Source organism: Falco biarmicus, chromosome 1, assembly GCF_023638135.1.
Source record: "Falco biarmicus isolate bFalBia1 chromosome 1, bFalBia1.pri, whole genome shotgun sequence".
NCBI classification, from domain to species: domain Eukaryota; kingdom Metazoa; phylum Chordata; class Aves; order Falconiformes; family Falconidae; genus Falco; species Falco biarmicus.
In genome coordinates this window covers 88906226-88923215 of record NC_079288.1, presented here as the reverse complement: position 1 = coordinate 88923215, position 16990 = coordinate 88906226, and the positions used below count along the sequence as shown (strand labels likewise).

General features: G+C 57.3%; 1 protein-coding gene across 14 annotated transcripts in view; it reads left to right on the top strand.

Moving 5' to 3' along the window:
* Positions 1-16990, top strand: part of DYSF (dysferlin) — a 104441-nt gene that overhangs the window by 680 nt on the left and 86771 nt on the right. For 6 of the 14 annotated variants that reach the window (XM_056345190.1, XM_056345154.1, XM_056345181.1 and 3 more), the window contains exons 1-20: positions 1514-1652; positions 3797-3852; positions 4631-4722; positions 7779-7884; positions 8558-8672; positions 8822-9015; positions 9172-9300; positions 9994-10056; positions 10248-10298; positions 10390-10420; positions 11070-11185; positions 11400-11526; positions 11849-11952; positions 12834-12902; positions 12980-13023; positions 13172-13254; positions 14821-14862; positions 15525-15640; positions 15945-16058; positions 16573-16750. In XM_056345190.1, coding sequence (XP_056201165.1) covers positions 1559-1652; positions 3797-3852; positions 4631-4722; positions 7779-7884; positions 8558-8672; positions 8822-9015; positions 9172-9300; positions 9994-10056; positions 10248-10298; positions 10390-10420; positions 11070-11185; positions 11400-11526; positions 11849-11952; positions 12834-12902; positions 12980-13023; positions 13172-13254; positions 14821-14862; positions 15525-15640; positions 15945-16058; positions 16573-16750 — 1924 coding nt within the window. In that variant the 5' untranslated portion in view covers positions 1514-1558. Of the gene's footprint in view, positions 1-1513; positions 1653-3796; positions 3853-4630; positions 4723-7778; positions 7885-8557; positions 8673-8821; positions 9016-9171; positions 9301-9993; positions 10057-10247; positions 10299-10389; positions 10421-11069; positions 11186-11399; positions 11527-11848; positions 11953-12833; positions 12903-12979; positions 13024-13171; positions 13255-14820; positions 14863-15524; positions 15641-15944; positions 16059-16572; positions 16751-16990 lie in introns of those variants that run through there. The other 8 variants (XM_056345227.1, XM_056345218.1, XM_056345145.1 and 5 more) reach the window with 3 other exon arrangements.

Genomic DNA, 16990 nt, shown 5'->3' with positions numbered 1-16990 from the left:
CATCGCAGCGGGCCCTATCCTGCGGCACCCCACGGCTGAGCTGTTGCTTTGCCGGGCTCGGGGGGCTCTGCCGTGGCTCCCCATGAGATGACGGGGCTGGGCAGGGTGCGGGAGGGGGGGGCAGTGCTGGGCCGCTGTCTGTCCCTGGTCCCCTGGGTGGTGGCAGTGGCCGCAGGGGAGCCAGCCTAGGCTGGCTCCCAAACCCTCCCCGTGAGGGGTGGCAGGAGACTGAGATACCCACTGGCCCCTCGTGGCTTGTTTATAATGCTCTGGATATCTTTAGGGTGAAAAAGCACCTTTTTGGGGCTGTGTGTCAGCAGCTGTGCCTGGCTCTGTGGCTGGGGGGGACTGTGACCTTCCTTCGTGGCACAGAGGTCCCTGCCCCACTGTCACAGTGTCCCTGTCTGTGGTCATGGCTGTGGGAAGCCTCTTGCCCACCGGGCTGAGCACCAGCTTTTCCCTCCCTGTGACAGAGGGACAATCCCTGCCTCTGCTCCTGGGGACAGGGAAGGGGGTGGCAGCAGGAATGTGTCCCCCGCAACCACTGGTGTCAGCTCAGCCCAAGGGTGTTGATGCTCTGCAACCCTGTGGTGTGTCACCCCCACAGTCCCAGTGCTCCAGTGTTACCAGGGGCTTGTGTGTGTGTGGCATCTCCCACATCCTGCTGCCTCAGCATCCCCGGAGGTGTTCCATCCCCAGGGTCCACTGCTTGGGCATTCCTGCAGCTCACAGTGCTCCCTGGTCCAGGTACTTGGTCACCCTGAACTTGCAGCATCCCCAGAAGCTTGTGCTTTTGCACCCTTGGGCCTTGCAGTACCCCTGGGTCTGGATGATTCACCATCCCCAGGGCTTGCAGCGTCCTTGGGGCCCCATGCTCAGGCACCCCCAGGTCCCACAGCACCCCAAAGCTTGCAGCATTCCCAGTCCTGGTGATTTACCATCCCCAGGGCATCCCTGGATCCCGGTGATTTGTTTACCATCCCTGGGGTTCACAGCATCCCTGGATCCTGGTGCTTGGGCGTCCTCGGGGTTCACAGCATCCCTGGGTCCTGATGATTTAATTTACCATCTCAGGGGCTTGCAGCATCTCCAGATCCCAGTGCTCAGCCATCCTCGAATTCTGCAGCATCCCTGGGTGTCACTAATTTATTTACCATCCCCGGATCCCGGTTCTTGGACATCCTCAGAGCCTGCAGTACCCCTGGATCCTGGTGCTCGGGCATCCTCGGATCCTTGCAGCATCCTTGGGTGTCATTCATTTATTTACCACTCCGGGAGCTCGCAGCATCCCTGACTCCCGGTGATTTAATTCACCGTCCCCGGGTCTCTCAGCATACCCGGCTCCCGCGTCTTTGGTAGCCCCGTGGCTCGCAGCATCCCGCCTCTTGCAACCTCGGGAGCCACCGCGCTGAGGCGCTCCGTGTCGCCGTCCGGGCAGCTCCTCCGGCCGCCGGGGGGTGGGGATGGGGGGTGGGTGGGAGGCGGTGAATGGGGGGCCGGATCGTGCCCGGGGCCGAGCCCTCTTTGGCTTCACCGTGCCCTGCTCCATCGTCCAGCCATGCTGCGTTGCTTGCTCCAACGAGCCAGCCACCTCCCCAACTTGGACAAGGGGGACAAACAAAGCGACCCTGTGGCCAGCCTGACTTTCCGAGGTGAGGGGACCCCAAATCTTGGGAGTGGGCAGGATTATTGCCTTGCTAGATTCTTGTTTGGTTTTACAGCTTCCTCCAGCAAAGCCCGGCTTATGCGGGGCGCCCGGCCAGGATGTATGTCCTGGCTGGATGCCCCGCAGAAGCCGGGCTTTGCTAAACCCCATCCTTGTCCTAAATCCTTGCAAAATTCCACCCCCTCACCCATATTGCCCACTCCACTACCCAGTGCACCGTAACCCCCTCCATCCCCACCTTCTGATGCATCCCGTGCTGACACGCATGATGCATCCCAGGGTCCCTGGGGTGGACTGTGATTTTTAATGCTCTTCCTCCGTGATTTTGGGGGTGTGCAGGGTTGTGGGGGACAGTGAGAAATGCTGTTGCCTCGGTGGGGATTTTTCCTGGGGGACGACAACAGTCATTTAGTACTGCCACCCAGTGTCACGGCATCTAAAAGGGGGTGAGCCGCGGCAAAGAGCAGGACCTGGCTTTGCTGCAGGGTGTCGCGCGTTTGGGTGCTCTCAGTCGCTCTTGTACTTTGCTCTCGTTAAGGTCTTCTAATTAATAATATGAGATTGACAAAAAGAAAGCTTTATCTAGGGGGTTATGGCATTGCTGTGGGTGTTGGAGGATGAAGGTCGGGGAAGGGAGCGCTGCATTTGCACCTCGAAAGTCCTCACATGAGGATGTCACTATTTTTTTTTTCTTTCTTGACAGCCATTTCCTGGTGGTGGAAAATGTCCATTTTTAGAAAAAAAAAAAATAAAGAAAGGAAAGGGATGAGTGGCTTCTGACCTAGCCTTTCCTGTGCTGTGTGGGGTGGGTGGGGGGAATGGTGCTGCTGCCAGCCCCTTCCCTGCCGGCTCCGGGACCCCTCGTGTGTTCCACCCCACCGTGGGTGCTGGGTGCTCGCCCAGAGTGGGCTCCATCCATCCCCCGCCAAGGTGCAAAGCAGCTCTTGGTGGCCAAATCACAGTCCTGGGAATGTGGGGGGAATTCCAGGGCTCTGCATCCCATGGGCATGAGGCATAAGCAGAAGACGTGCCTTACATCGAGGGTGTTATCTCTCAGGCTTGGTGACATTGTCCAGAGGTGCCGTGTTGGGGCGATGGCAGCTCTGCCTGCCCCCGGCCCCAGCCTGGCTCCCGCGGCCACTCCAGCTCCAGGCTGGGAGATGGAGAAGAGACTGGAAATCTTTTATCTGAAATGAGAGAAATCTTAAAATCTGAAACAGGAAAAGATTCATTTAGTGATGTGAAAACAACAACAACAACGAAAAAGGAGAATATTTTGAATGAGCGCCTCAGGCTCCCCGTCAGTCCTGTGTGTCATACCCACAGCCTGGGGTACCTATATATATCTATAGGGCGCTGCAGGGCGCCTGGCTGGTGTCCCCCGGGGTTTGAGTCACCGCTATTGTTCGGCTCTTCCTTTTCCTCTTCCCCCAGTCCCTCCCGTGATGTGGCCCCTTGGGGCCGGCGTTTGGCTGGTTTTCAGTGTAATGTGAAGGTCGCGGTTTCAGGGTGCAGCTGTTGTGGGGGGCTGCTCTGGCAGGGCTGGAGACCCCCAGCACCACGGCTCCTCAGGATGTTGGGTTTGTGCTGCTTTTAACTGCTGCTGCCCGACTCTGCGCCCTGGAATGGCTGCGGTCCCACACCTGGGGACCAGGTGACAGTACCCCCATCTGCGTCTTTTGGGGATGTTAGTGGGCCAGCCCCCCCCAGCCTGTTCAGTGTGCAGGCATCCAGCTGGTGGTCGCAGGGGAACCTGCCTGGGACTGTACTGAGGTCTGGTGTGGGGGAGGAGGATGTTTGGGTCCCCTGTGACATTTTCCAGCCCAAAATCCCACACAGCAGCCTTTGGGAGCCTCCTCTCCGCCCTGCTCATGGGGAATCTGAGGCACGGTGCATTGAAATGACTCCCTCAGGGTTTTCCAGCAAGGTTTGTGGCAGGGCTGGAGCTCAAAGTGGGGCTCCAGAGCCTATGTGTGCAAGGAGCAGGGCCTAATCCTGCTCCTGGGAGCTGCGGGTATCACTGGAGGCTTCCAGCCTCACATGCATGTGGTGGATGGAGTTTAATTTTGGGGTCTTGCCCCACAGTTAGGCAGGGAAGCTGGTCTGACCTGTCTGTGTTCCTTCCTGCAGGTGTGAAGAAGAGGACTAAAGTCATCAAGAACAACGTGAACCCCGTATGGAACGAGGTGAGTGTGTCTCCATCCTTGTCCCCATCCCCACAGGGAACAGCCTGGGCATGGAGGGTGCTGTGGGACTTGGGTGCAAGCCCAGCCAGGTGACCCAGGCACAAGGGGCTTGGGGGACCTGGTGATGCCCCGGGATTGTCACCTCATGGAGGGGGTTGGGGTCGGTCCCCATCACCCCACCGTGGACAGCTTCATGTCCAAGATTCTGGGCAGCAGAGGAGCGGAATTGAGCCAGCTCCATGCAGCCCTTTGCTCCTGCCTCTTCCCCTTCCATCAAGATCTTATCGGGGCTAGGCACGCACATTAAAAGAAGCTGTTTAAAAATATTGCAGCTCAAAGGGAAAACAAGTGTGTTTTATTCATCAGTCTGGCCCAGGGGAGGATATTTTTTTCACGAACCTTCTTCCTTCTAACCCTGACCTGTTCTTACATGGCTCAAAATTAAAAAAAAAAAGGGTTTTTGGTGAGCAATTAACACTGTTTTGGTGCAGAAATGCTGTGTGCCAGCTCCCGTTTTTTGCTCCTTCACTTTTAATCCATGATGAGGGGAAGGTGTTTGCCTGGGGCATCATTTTTCTGTGGGTCTGCTGGGAAATTTTGCTCCAGGCATGTGCAGTGCTGAGACTTGTGCTGTCAGTATAGTGACAGTGAAATGGGTCTGGTGTTTTGGTTCTCCACTTTCAAAAGACCCCGGAGGTGCTGGAGCCGCTGGAAGCTGGCATTGAGCATCGTGGCCTCGGCTGGCCACTGACCCTGGCTCCTTTCTTATCCCTTCCAGGGATTTGAGTGGGATTTGAAGGGAACTCCCCTGGACCCGGGTGCTGAGCTGACCGTCGTTGTGAAAGACCATGAGACTGTGGGGCGGAACAGGTGGGTTTCTGGGTCAGATGCTGGGTGTGAGCCCCCTGCCCTGCTCCCACCACCAGCACAGCCTGTGCATGCACAAGGCTTTGCACAACAGGGCTGGGGAGGGGGCTTGGGCTCTTCCCTGGCTCCGCATGTTGCACCCCAGTGCCGGCTGCCCTTTGCCACGGTGGCGGCTGGTGGGAGGCGAGAGCTGCATTTCTGGGCTGCTTCGCTCAAGGGCTGGGGAGAAAAAAACAGTATTTGAGGGCCAGGAGCACATAAGGGACCCTTGTGCCCACCACCGCCCCCGGGCTGTCGCACCAGCACAGCTGCCTGTCCCAGGAGCAGTGCTGGTGCTGTGAGGCCATGGTGATGGGCACTTGGCTGGGGACTTGTGAGACGGCAGCCAAGCTCCTTTCCCAAGCATGCTGTGCCGGCAGAGCTGGAAAGGGCGGCGTTTGCAAAACAAACAGCCCAGGGCGGCTTCCTTTCTCACAGCAGTTCCTGGTGCCCCTCACACCAGGGACAGCAGAGGTTTCCCCATGGATCTAGGGTCTCCCTCCTTGCAGTGATGGCGTTAGGAAGAAGGGTGAGAGCAGGTGGTGATGCCGCCTCCAGCCCCGGGGTACTCAGCCGGCAACCCACGTCTGCATGTCGGGCTCCTTTGGTCAGGATCAGTGCTTGCACAGGATAAAAAATAAAGGAAGGAAGTTATTTTTGGGCAGCGGAGGGTGGGAACCTGCTGTCCTGCTCTGGCTGGGATGGGGTGGATGGCCCTGGCGTGAAGTATACCATTTCCATGTCTGGAGCCGATGCTGGATTTGCTCTTGGGCTGGAGGCCAGCGGAGGTGGAAATTGGGTCTGGTCCAGTTCGGTGGCGTTGTGTGTCTTTATAAATAGCGAGGGGAGGATGGGAGAAGGGTTCCGGCTCCCAGCACAGGGAGATGGTGTCTACCAGTGTGGGGAGCAGCCACTCCGTTGTGACCCATGGGGACTGAGATGCTCTTGCGAGTGGTCCCCTCTCCATCACAAAGGTGACAGTGGAATTTCGCTTTTACTTCCTTTGGGAGAAAATACCAGCCTGACCACCCACATGGACGCTGCAATACCCAAATGGGGCAATTACCTGGTGACTGGCAATTAACGCTTGCTGTCTGAAGTCACAGAATCACAGCACGGTTTGGGTTGGAAGGGACCTTAAAGCCTACCCAGTCCCACTCCTGCCATGGGCAGGGACACCTCCCACCAGCCCAGGCTGCTCCAAGCCCCATCCAGCCTGGCCTGGGACGCTGCCAGGGATGGGGCATCCACAGCTGCTCTGGGCAGCCTGTGCCAGCGCCTCACCACCCTCACAGGGAAGAATTTCTTCCTAATAACTGATCTGAATCTCCCCTCTTTCAGTGCAAAGCCATTCCCCTTTGTCCTATTCCTACACGCCCTTGTGAAAAGCCCCTCCAGCTTTCTTGCAGCCCCTTTAGGTACTGGGAGGTGCTCTGAGGTCTCCCCGCAGCCTTCCCTTCTCCAGGCTGAACCCCCCCAACTCTCCCAGCCTGTCCCCACAGCAGAGCTGCTCCAGCCTCTGACCATCCCCGTGGTCCCCTCTGGCCCCGCTCCAACAGCTCCGCATCTCTCCTGTGCTGAGGACCCCCGAGCTGGAGGCAGCGCTGCAGGGGGGTCTCACCAGAGCGGGGCAGAGGGGCAGAGCCCCCTCCCTCGCCCGGCCGCCCACGCTGCAGGGGATGCAGCCCAGGGCATGGGTGGCTCTCTGGGCTGCGAGCGCACAGTGCTGGGTCATGCCCAGCTTCTCATCCACCAGCACCTCCGGGTTCTTTTGGGTAGGGCTGCTCTCCATCCCTTCATCCCCCCAGCTGTGCTGGGGTGGGGGATTGCACCAGCCCAGGTGCAGGACCTTGCACTTGGCCTTGTTGAACCTCATGAAGTTCACATGGGCCCATTTCTTGTGCTTCTCCAGGTCCCTCCTCTGGACAGCATCCCTTCCCTTGAGTGAATCACCTGCATCACTCAGCTTGGTGCCATCTCCAAGTGGCTGAGGGTGCACTCAATTCCACTGTCTATGTCCATGGAGAAGATACTAAATATTATTGGTCCCACTATGGACCCTTGAGGAACACCACTCATTCCTGGTTTCCACTTGGGCATTGACTGTAACTCTTCAGAAGCGGCCATCCAGTCAATTCCTTACCTAACAATCAATCCATCAAACCTGTGTCTCTCCAATTTAGAGTTATGAAGGTTCTTGAAGACCGTACCAAAGGCCTTCGAGAAGTCCAGGTAGATGTCATCCGTAGCTCTTCCCTTGCCCACTGATGTGGCCAGTAGAAGGTCACCAGATTAATCAGGCACAATTTGCCCATGGCGAGGGCACGTTGGTCATCTCTAATCACCTCCCCGCCTTCCATGCCTTTCGACATGTCTTCCTGGAGGATCTGCTCCACGATCTTGTCGTGCTGTTAGGACAGGAAAAAGTGGTCTGGGGGCTTTCCTGGCTCTGGGTGGCAGGAGCTGGGCAGCAGCACTGGTCCCACTCTGCAGCCAGCCCTGGTTTGTGGGGGAACTGGCACTGCTGGCTGGGGTGGGAGGTGGCATGGTGCAGGAAGGGTTGACCAGAAGTGGAGCACCAGGGAGATGCTGAAACTCAGTAGGGGAAAATCGGTTTTATGGTGGTTTAAAATCCTTCTGGATGATGGTGGCATAGGGATACCAGCCTTGGCTGCCAGCTTGGATCTCACCCACCCCTGGGGAAACCCCTGCCTCTAGCAGCTCTGCTTTCTCCGCTGGCAAAGGAAGATCCATCAGCGCTTTGGGCTGGGGCTCCTGGTGCCTCAGTGTGGACTTTTAATGCTTTTCCTTGCTAAAAAGTGGACAAAGCCCCTGGAGATGCTTGCCCCTGTTGTTTCATCTGGGCTGGCTCTGAGTCACCAAATGTCCCCTCGGGCAGCTGCCAGCAAGTGTCCCCCCCTGCCCCTCCCCTGTGGGTTGGTGGTGCGTGCTGGGTTGGCAGCATCTGCAACTCCTCAGCCCCTTCCCCTGCCCATGTCCCTGGTGCTCTTTGCCCCCAGGTTTTTGGGAGAAGCCCGAGTGCCCCTGCGAGATGTCCTCTCCTCCCCCAGCCTGGCAGCCTCCTACAACCTCCCCTTGCTGGACACCAAGAAGCAGAGCACTGGGGTGAGTCCATGTGCCCGAACCAGTATGAGCCATGTCCCTGCCAGCTACAGCTCCCAGTTGGAGACCAGTCTGAGCCATGTCCCTACCGGCTGTAGCTCCCAGTTGGAGACCAGTGTGAGCAATGCCCCTGCCAGTTGCAGCTCCCAGTTGGAGACCAGTGTGAGCAATGCCCCTGCCAGTTGCAGCTCCCAGTTGGAGACCAGTGTGAGCAATGTCCCTGCTGTGTAGCCACGGGACGGGGATGTTCCCGCTGGGTGTCCAGCAGGCTCTGCAGGGGAGCGCCAGGACCACCCCTTGCAGCCACTTAAATCTTGCATCTCCCTTTCCGCAGCTTCCCTCTCCCCGAGGGTTTCCCTGCCTCTGCCTCAGCATCTCCCTCCCACTCCCTTCCCAGAATCCAGCCCTGGCTCAACCCAGCCTGGGGCTGCCATCTACCGGGATAGGGGCTGGGTGGCCACAGTGCTGGGACCTTGCACCCCATGAGCCCTGGGGCACGTTTCCCTGCTGTCCCCCTCCTCCATCCCTTTTTCCCGGTATTTATCTAGCTGCTGCGGCTGTTTCGACTGCATCCTCCATGTCTGGGCGGAACATCATGGGTGGCATCTGGCATCGAGGCTCAGACCCCGGGAGAGCATTTCTGGACACTGTATAACAATTATTTCTTTTTTTCCAGGCTTTTCTCATCCTGCAGGTGTCCTACATCCCCCCACCAGGAGCTGTCCCCCTGTTTCCCCCACCAGCCCCTCCTGAGCCAGCACCGGCCACTGCTGAGCCCGACACGGTCACTGGTAACGAGAAATCTTCACGTGTGACACCAGGGCGGGGATGCATCCTGCCGTAGCATCACAGTTTTTGCAGCTATACCCCTCCCCCTGCGGTTCTGTGATGCCTGGCCCCACTTCGCTCAGTCCTTTATCTCCCTTCTCGCCCTGTGCAGAGACGACTGGAGAGGAGGAGACAGAGGATCAGGCAGCGACGGGGGATGAGACTGAGCCCTCCTCCTCCTCGGGGCCACCGGGGTCTGAGCTGCCCTCGCTGCCCCGCAAGCCCCCCGTGCACCATGTCCAGGGGCTGAAGCGAAGGAGGAGCTCACCCAAAAAGCCTCTATCCAACAAGCCGCAGGACTTCCAGGTGGGGATGAGATGCTCCCCTTGAACCCCCCCTCCTCATGTGCCCCCAGTGTGTCCCTATGGGGGGTTCATCACCTGCGAGGTGCCCCCCTGAGGTGCACATCCCAGGGTAGGACCAAACCCATAGACCCCTGCCCTGTCGTCTTTCCCATCCCAGATCAGGGTGAGGGTCATTGAGGGCCGGCAGCTCCCCGGGGTCAACATCAGGCCTGTGGTGAAGGTGACGGCCACTGGGCAGACCAAGAGGACGAGGATACGCAAAGGCAACAGCCCCTTCTTTGATGAGGTGAGGGTTGGTCCCTGCTCCAAGTGTGGCTGGGGGCACCAGGAAAGGCTTGGAAAGGTTATGGGTTGGGGTCCTGAGTGATGGAAATTCCAGTGCAGCCCAGAGGCTGGGGTGTGGTGATGGAGACTGTAAAGGGAGAGCAGCAACAGCAGCAGGAAGCCACAGCGAGCTCTTCAGCAGGGCAGCATCCCCTGCCTTTGTGCAGGGCTTGTCTTGGTCACCTTCCCAAGGTGACTTGTGTCCCAGAGCTGCTGGTAGCATCCTGGTGACATGTTCTGGGCAGGGCTGCACAGGGTTGGGCAACACAGGGATGGGCATGCTTAGAGAGCTGCAGGCGACTTGCACTGGGGACAAGGCTGGGGACTTCAATCCCACCTTTTGGGATGTCCCCAAAGCCTGCTTCAACCTGCAGCTGTGCTTTATTTGGATACCCTCTAGGGGAACTGGTCTGGATGTGCTTTTGCAAACCAGCCCTGCAAAAGCAAACCGGAGGGCGATGCTCACCCAGGTGCACCAAAGTCACCCAGCACAGCCCCTTCGGAGGCTGTTGCTATTAACGGGGTAGGGTCTCACCTAACCGGAGGGGAAGAGGCTCCAGCCTGCGGAGTCAGGGACATGGGAGGTGTGGACAAGCCCTGGTGGGGAAGGCTGGGGCAGACCTTCACCTTGCACCCTCACCCCTCTTCCCTGCAGACCTTCTTCTTCAATGTCTTCGAGTCACCGTCTGAACTTTTTGACACACCCATCTTCATCACGGTGAGCTTCAGAAAACATTGGTCCTGCCCCTTGGGAGGGCTGGGGTGATGCCTGGGGCCATTGCCCTGTCTCCCCTCCCTGCAGCACCCTGGAAAACATCCCCCTATTTCTCATGCGGGCATGCAGCGGGGTCCTCCATCCTAGGAGGATTTGGGCTGGATTTACTGTTTTTCCTTATTTTCATCCTGCAGGTTGTGGACTCTCGGTCTTTCCGGACGGACTCGGTGATCGGGGAGTTTCGGGTAAGGCCACTTTCTCCCCTCTCTTCCCCTGTTTTCTGCCTCATTAATCCACAGGGTGAACACTGGCATTTCTTTTTCATTTATTACACAGATGGATGTCGAGACCATTTACTCCGAGCCAAGTGAGCACAGCGGGCAGTCGGGGTCTGGGCCAGGGTCACTGTGGGACGTTGCTTTGGGAAACACTTTTTTGGGGGCCAAAAATTCAGGAAATGCACACACGTCACAGCTCTCCCATGTATGAACCTATGTCCATCACCACCACCCATTTATCTTCCCTTTCCCGAGACATGTGTCCTTCAGGCTTTCGTGTCGTTGTGCCACCGACTCGCTGGCAGAAAGCCCCACCAGTTCACTTTTTTTGTCTTGAGTCTGGCTCATTATTTTATCATTTAACTATTATTTTATCTCAAAGAAGATAAAAGAATGCTTCTAAAAAATGTCCTACCCTAATCACTGCAGAGAACAACTTGGTAATTTTGGCTGTAAAGATGGAGAACTATAAGGCAAATCCCTTGATAATGTGGTTTAACTTTTGGTCAGCCCTGAAGCGGTCAGGCAGTTGGACTAGATGATCATTGTAGGTCCCTTCCAACTGACATTATTCCATCCCATTCTATTCCATTCTGTTTTCATTCTATATTCTATTCTATTCTGTATAAAAGGAATGTAGTATTTATTATCAAAAATAACACCCAATGGCATCCTTGGAGCCATCTCCCTGCCCATGTGAGGACCAGCACGTAGGTCTCCATCTCTTTTCTCTCCCAGAACATGCTTTCCTCAGAAAATGGCTGTTGCTTTCTGACCCAGAGGACTTCTCCGCGGGGGCCAAGGGCTACCTGAAAGTCAGCCTGTTTGTGCTGGGGCCTGGAGATGAAGCTCCTGTGAGTACCACCCTGGCTGCGGTGGGGGGACCTTCCACCCGTGGTACTTTCCACTGCCCTGGGCCACCAAACCTCACGCCTGTTCCCAGGGAAGCTGCAGCTTTGATCTTTCTCCATTCTGGGGCCTAGGTGCAGGGATTTTGGGGTTTTGCTGCTCATCTCAGGACTTTTAGGAAGATGGGTAGTGTTTTCCTCTTGTCCTGTTGTCCTGCAGCTGGAGAAGAAGGAGGTCTCTGAAGACAAGGAAGACATCGAGGGCAACCTCCTGCGCCCCACCGGGGTCACCCTGAGAGGAGCTCACTTCTGCCTGAAAATCTTCAAAGCTGAAGACTTGCCCCAGAGTAAGTGTTTCCTTTGCTGGGCAGGAGTGTGCCAGGTCCAGCCCCTGGCATTGCAGCGCGTTGCAACGTGCTGGAGAGGGATAGAGTCACAGTTAAGGAAACTTTATCCATAGCCTTGATCCAAAGGCCTTGCAGATACTGCTCAGCCATAATGTACTGGGAGATAAGTCTCTTACTGGTGCAAACTGGTTTTACCCTCCTGCTCGTCCCCACCTGGCTTGATGGAGATGCGTAGCCTGCTTGGTGGGGCAGCCTGTCTGGAACCGGGGCGTCCAGATGCTGCGCACTTCCGTGAGCTTTCAGCATCTCCTTCTCCTCCCAGTGGATGATGCCGTCATGGACAATGTCAGGCAGATCTTTGGCTTCGAGAGCAACAAGAAGAACCTGGTCGATCCTTTCGTGGAAGTCAGCTTTGCAGGCAAGACGGTGAGCAGCCAGAGCAGGGCAGCTCCTCCGGGTCCCTGGGGCTGGGATGGTGGCCGTGCACGGGGAAAATTTGGTGCTTTGCTGGAGCATTTGCAAAGGTCCCATCAGTCCTTGTCACACCTGGTTTTCTTTCCCTCTGCAATGACACGTGCTGCAGCCCAGCTCATGTCCCCAGCCCTGTCCTGGTGTGTGCGGCAGGAGCGGTGCCACCAGACACGGTGTGCCGGGCTGCACTGGAGTAGTTTCTTTGCTGGGCTCTTCGTGGTGCTGTTGCATCAAAAATGGGGACGGGGAGGCCGAGCTGCTGGGGGAGGGCGGGTACTGCAGCAGTGGAGGGTTGTGCTGCTCTTCTTGGCACTGCCTGAAGTGGCCGGCTGGCTGTCCCCAGTGCCGCTGAATGTCCCCCCATGACCAGCCAGGGTGTGGAGGTGGCTCTGCTGGCTTTGCAGAGCCGCAGCCTGCTCCCTTTGAATCCGGGTCTCCTCCAGCAATATGCCCAGGAGCTGCTGCTTGTCTTTTGATCCGCAGCAGCACTGAAGGGCTCAGAGTCTCCTCTGCCCATAATTCTTTCCCTGGGGACAGTGTTGGGGTGGTGCCAGGGGCTTGGGACATTATTTTGAGCAACCACAGTGGGAAGGGGGTGAGTTTCTGGTGGTCCCAGGGTGGGGGGTGGGAGTGAGATCCCCAAGCAGCCCATAGCATCCTCTGCCTCCTGCACAGAGGGGTTTACCAACGCGATGCAGAGCGAATGGAGTGTGTATTTTGGGGAACCTGAGGCTTTCCAGCTGCGTGGATAGGGCATGTGGCAGCCTTGCTTTTCTGAAGTGAGCTGTGAGCACTGGGGCAGCACTGACTTTTCACCCCCCATCTCCCATCTCCAGCTCTACTCGAGGATCCTGGAGAAGAACGCCAACCCGCAGTGGAACCAGCGCCTGACGCTGCCAGCGATGGTAAGTGGGGGTGCCCCCCCCAGCACCCCACCCACCCCCACACAGCTCACCACTCCTTTCCCTACCTCTTTTCCCAGTTCCCTTCCATGTGCGAGAAGATGAGGATCCGGGTGACCGACTGGTGAGTGGGGAGAGGGCTCACCGGAGGGGCTCCCTGTGCCTGCCTGTGGGCAAAGCAGAGCTGGAGGAGCAGGATAGGCAGGGGGAGGCCCCACAGGAATCCCCCCTCCCCATTCCACGGTGTGACAGCATCACGGGTTGTGTTGCAGGGACCGTCTGACGCACAACGATATCATCGGCACTGCTTACCTCTGCATGTCCAAGATCTCAGCCCCTGGTGGGGAGCTGGAGGGTAAGCCGGGGGCAGCAGGACACGATTTGGGGTGCATGGCCATGGAGGAGCACTGCATGATCACGGCTGGAGGCTGGTGTTGGTTTGGAGGATGTCATGGCCACGATGGTCCCTGCACAGTCACCAGGACGCGGTGCTGGGGGATGCTCTGTCCTGCGGTCTCTTTTCTGATTGGACCTGGCCCCTCCTGATTTGTTGTTTTGAGGATCTTTTTAAACTAAAAAAAGGGAAGATTTAGATTAGACATTAGGAAGAAATTCTTCCCTGTGAGGGTGGCGAGATGCTGGCACAGGCTGCCCAGAGCAGCTGTGGATGCCCCATCCCTGGCAGTGTCCCAGGCCAGGCTGGACGGGGCTTGGAGCAGCCTGGGCTGGTGGGAGGTTTCCCTGCCCGTGGCAGGGGTGGGACTGGATGGGCTTTAGGGTGCGTTCCAACCCAAACCATGCTGTGATTCTGTGATCTTCAGCTCCTCCCAGGGGTGTTGGGATGGGAGGCTGCAGGACCATGGTGTGCCAGAGGTATTGCTTCCTCTTTTCGTTGCTGTGCGGAGGTGGCTGTGATCCCCTGTGTGGTTGTTGGCAGGCAGTGGTGTCATTGTTGCTGGAAGATGCTATGTCCCACCTGTGTGTGCCCCTGTTTAGTGGCTCCTCTTTAGGTGGCATATAGTGGTTGTCACGAGGTAGGATGGGGGTTCAGGCCAGCTTGTGCTGAGGAAGTGCTGTTGCAAGTCCCAGGGGTTTTCCGAAGCAAAGGACCACTGCAGAGGTGCTGGCAGGGATGGGCTGGGTGACACTGACTGTGTCACCTGTGCCAAGTGGGAGGGCAGGGAGCTGGGACACGATTGTGGGGCTGCTGAGAACCAGGGCAGGGCCAGGAGCAGAGACTACCCTAACCTGCATGAGCGTCTCCCACTGCTAACGGCTTGGTGGCATGTGCAACCCCACTGGGACCCCCTCGCTCTGCCCCCTTTGCTTTGTGCATCTCTGAGACTCTTGGGTGCCCTGCAACCCCCCATCCCGTCATGGGCATCCCCACGCGGTAGGGGCGATGGATGAAGCTGGCAGCAGCTACCAGGGCTTGAGCCTGGTGCGAAGCTCGTGCCCCGCAGCCTGTGCCCTTCCCAGTGCATGCAGGCATGGAATTGGGGTGCAGCACTGTTCTCCACTGTGGTGCTTGTGTGTCCAGCCTTCCTCTTCCCCAGTTAAACTGCAGTTTCTGGGCTGGTCCAGAGAGAGAGAGAGGCCAGAAAGGGAGGAGGTGCTGGAGGCTGCAGGGGGTCTGCCAGCACACACCACCACTTGATCTCGAGGAGGTGCTGGGGAACTGTGGCTCCATCCAGCTTTTGCGACACATGGAGCATCCTGCAAGGATGCTCAGATCCTCCTCTTCCACACCAATCCTATGGTCTCTGGGAGGGCGATAGGGCTGTGTAACAGCCTCCCCCTTTCTCTCTCTGTCTCTCTGTCAGCACCAAAAGCCCATGAGAGCATCCACCCTCGTTTCCCATAACCCTTCGTGCTCCTCTGCCAGCCTTTCCTAACCTCTCTCCTTTTCTTTGTGCCTCAGATGAGTTTCCTGCTCTCGCGAAGCCTCTGAAAGCCGCAGACCGTACGTCCCCCTTAGCCTCTCGGTTTGCAGTCGCTGCTTGGTAATCGTTTCGCTGGCTCAGTTGCTGTCAGGGCTGGAATGCTGCCCGGAGCTGGGGCAGAACCGTCTGCGTCACGCCTGGGCACCTTGGTGGGAGGTGGGGATGGCTCCAGCTCAACCCCACAGCGGTTTTGGGGTGTCCCTGTTGGGCAGTGATGTCTTTGCAGCCTTATGTGTGTTGTGTGCTGAGCCAGCTGTGCAGAGCTGGCTTGGGAGCCTAGGGCAGGACCCTGCAAGCGATTTCTGCCCCTTTGCTCGACATTTTATAAAAACAAGTGATTCTTTTCCAAGCATGCTTTTACTGCCTTAAGAGGAGCATGGGGCCAGCTCTTTGGCTGGTGTAAATCCCCTGTGCTGGTTCGCACCAGCAAAGCGATGCTCCCCTTCTCTGGGGTCTCTTCCTGGGACTGGGAAGCTCTGTGATCCCCACACAGCCCCACCTTGTCTTTCCCCTGAAAAAAGGTAAGTGGTGGTAGGACTCAAAGGGGTTGAAAACTGCAGCATTTTTGTGGCCTCCAGCCGCATGTGTGTGGTCCCCATGGTCCTGCAGCAAAGCCCTGTGGGACATGTCCCCGAGGTGCCTTCGGGAATCTCTAACAGCTCTTTTTCCCTGCGGTCACCAGTGGATGATGGGCTCGGGTTCCTGCCGACCTTCGGTCCCTGCTATATCAACCTCTACGGCAGCCCCCGGGAGTTCACCGGCTTCCCTGACCCTTACGAGACGCTCAATTTAGGAAAGGTGACGTTGGCTTCTTTCCAGCACAACCTAAAATAAACTACCACTTCTCCTTGCCAAAAGAAAGCTGCTATTAACCCAAACCGGCTTTGTTACTAGGAGCTTGCACTGCATTTTCTGTCGCTGGCTATTCCCACTAGCTAAACACCTCCTGATGCCACGCCGCTGCCCAAGTGCTCTCTACCTTGGAAGTGCTTGCAGAAATACTTTGCCTGATCTGCCGTGAAGCCCATTGAAAGCAAAGACAGAGCTCGCCTGTGGGGAGGGGGCATGGGGGTCCTGACGCCTGTCCCTGGTCTACCCCAAGGGCGAGGGAGTCGCGTATCGTGGCAGGATCCTGGTGGAGCTGGAGACCAAACTGGTGGAGCATGTGGAGCAGAAGGTGGAGGACATTTCTGTGGATGACATCCTGCGGGTAGAGGTAACAGGGTCTCCGTGGGGTACCCCGCCTTGTGGGCTCTGGGGTTGGCCCTCTGGCATGTGGGGCACTACAGAAGGGGTGTGGGTGTTGGTCCTGGGGGGTGGATGTCCCATGAGCAGTGGAGTGGTCAGTGAGCTCCTGGAGGGTGTCTCCTGCTGCGTTTCCATCCCAAGGCATCGAGCTCGCTGCATGGTGGCGAGCAGACCATGGTGAACATGGAGGGGTGGGAGGTTTGCATCAACTCCAGCACTATTGCAGATGTGCTCCTTTTGCTCGTTCCTTCAAGTTTAAACTGCATTTTTTATGGAAGTTCCTAGCCGCCTCCTTTGTCAGGTGTTTCCTAAATATCACACCCCAGATTCCCTTGCTGCAATGTATGCTTTTCTTCCCTGCAATAAACCTCTCCATCTTGGAGGCCTCACTGAGCTGGTGTACACCGGGGTAGTGGAGGGTCTGTGTGTAGGACAGCAGTGGTGGTGTCTTCCCTGTGGACACAGTCCTGTGCCCATTGCAGAAGTACCTGCGCCGTCGGAAGTACTCCCTCTTTGCTGCCTTCTACTCTGCCACCATGCTCCAAGACGTGGATGATGCCATCCAGTTTGAGGTCAGCATTGGCAACTATGGCAACAAGTTTGACAACACCTGCCTGCCCTTGGCCTCCACCACCCAGTACAGCCGGGCCGTCTTTGATGGTGAGAGATATGGGGGTGACCAAGCACTGGAATGGGCTGCCCAGGGAGGGTGTAGAGTCTCCATCCTTGGAGTTATTTAAAACTCAACTGGACAACCTGCTCAAGGTTGACCCTGCTTGAGCAGGGGTTGGACCAGATGATCTCCAGAGGTCCTTGCCCACCTCAACCATGCTGTGAAGGGGGAATATGTTCCTGCTTGAGCAGGGGTTGGACCAGATGATCCTTGCCCAACCTCAGCCA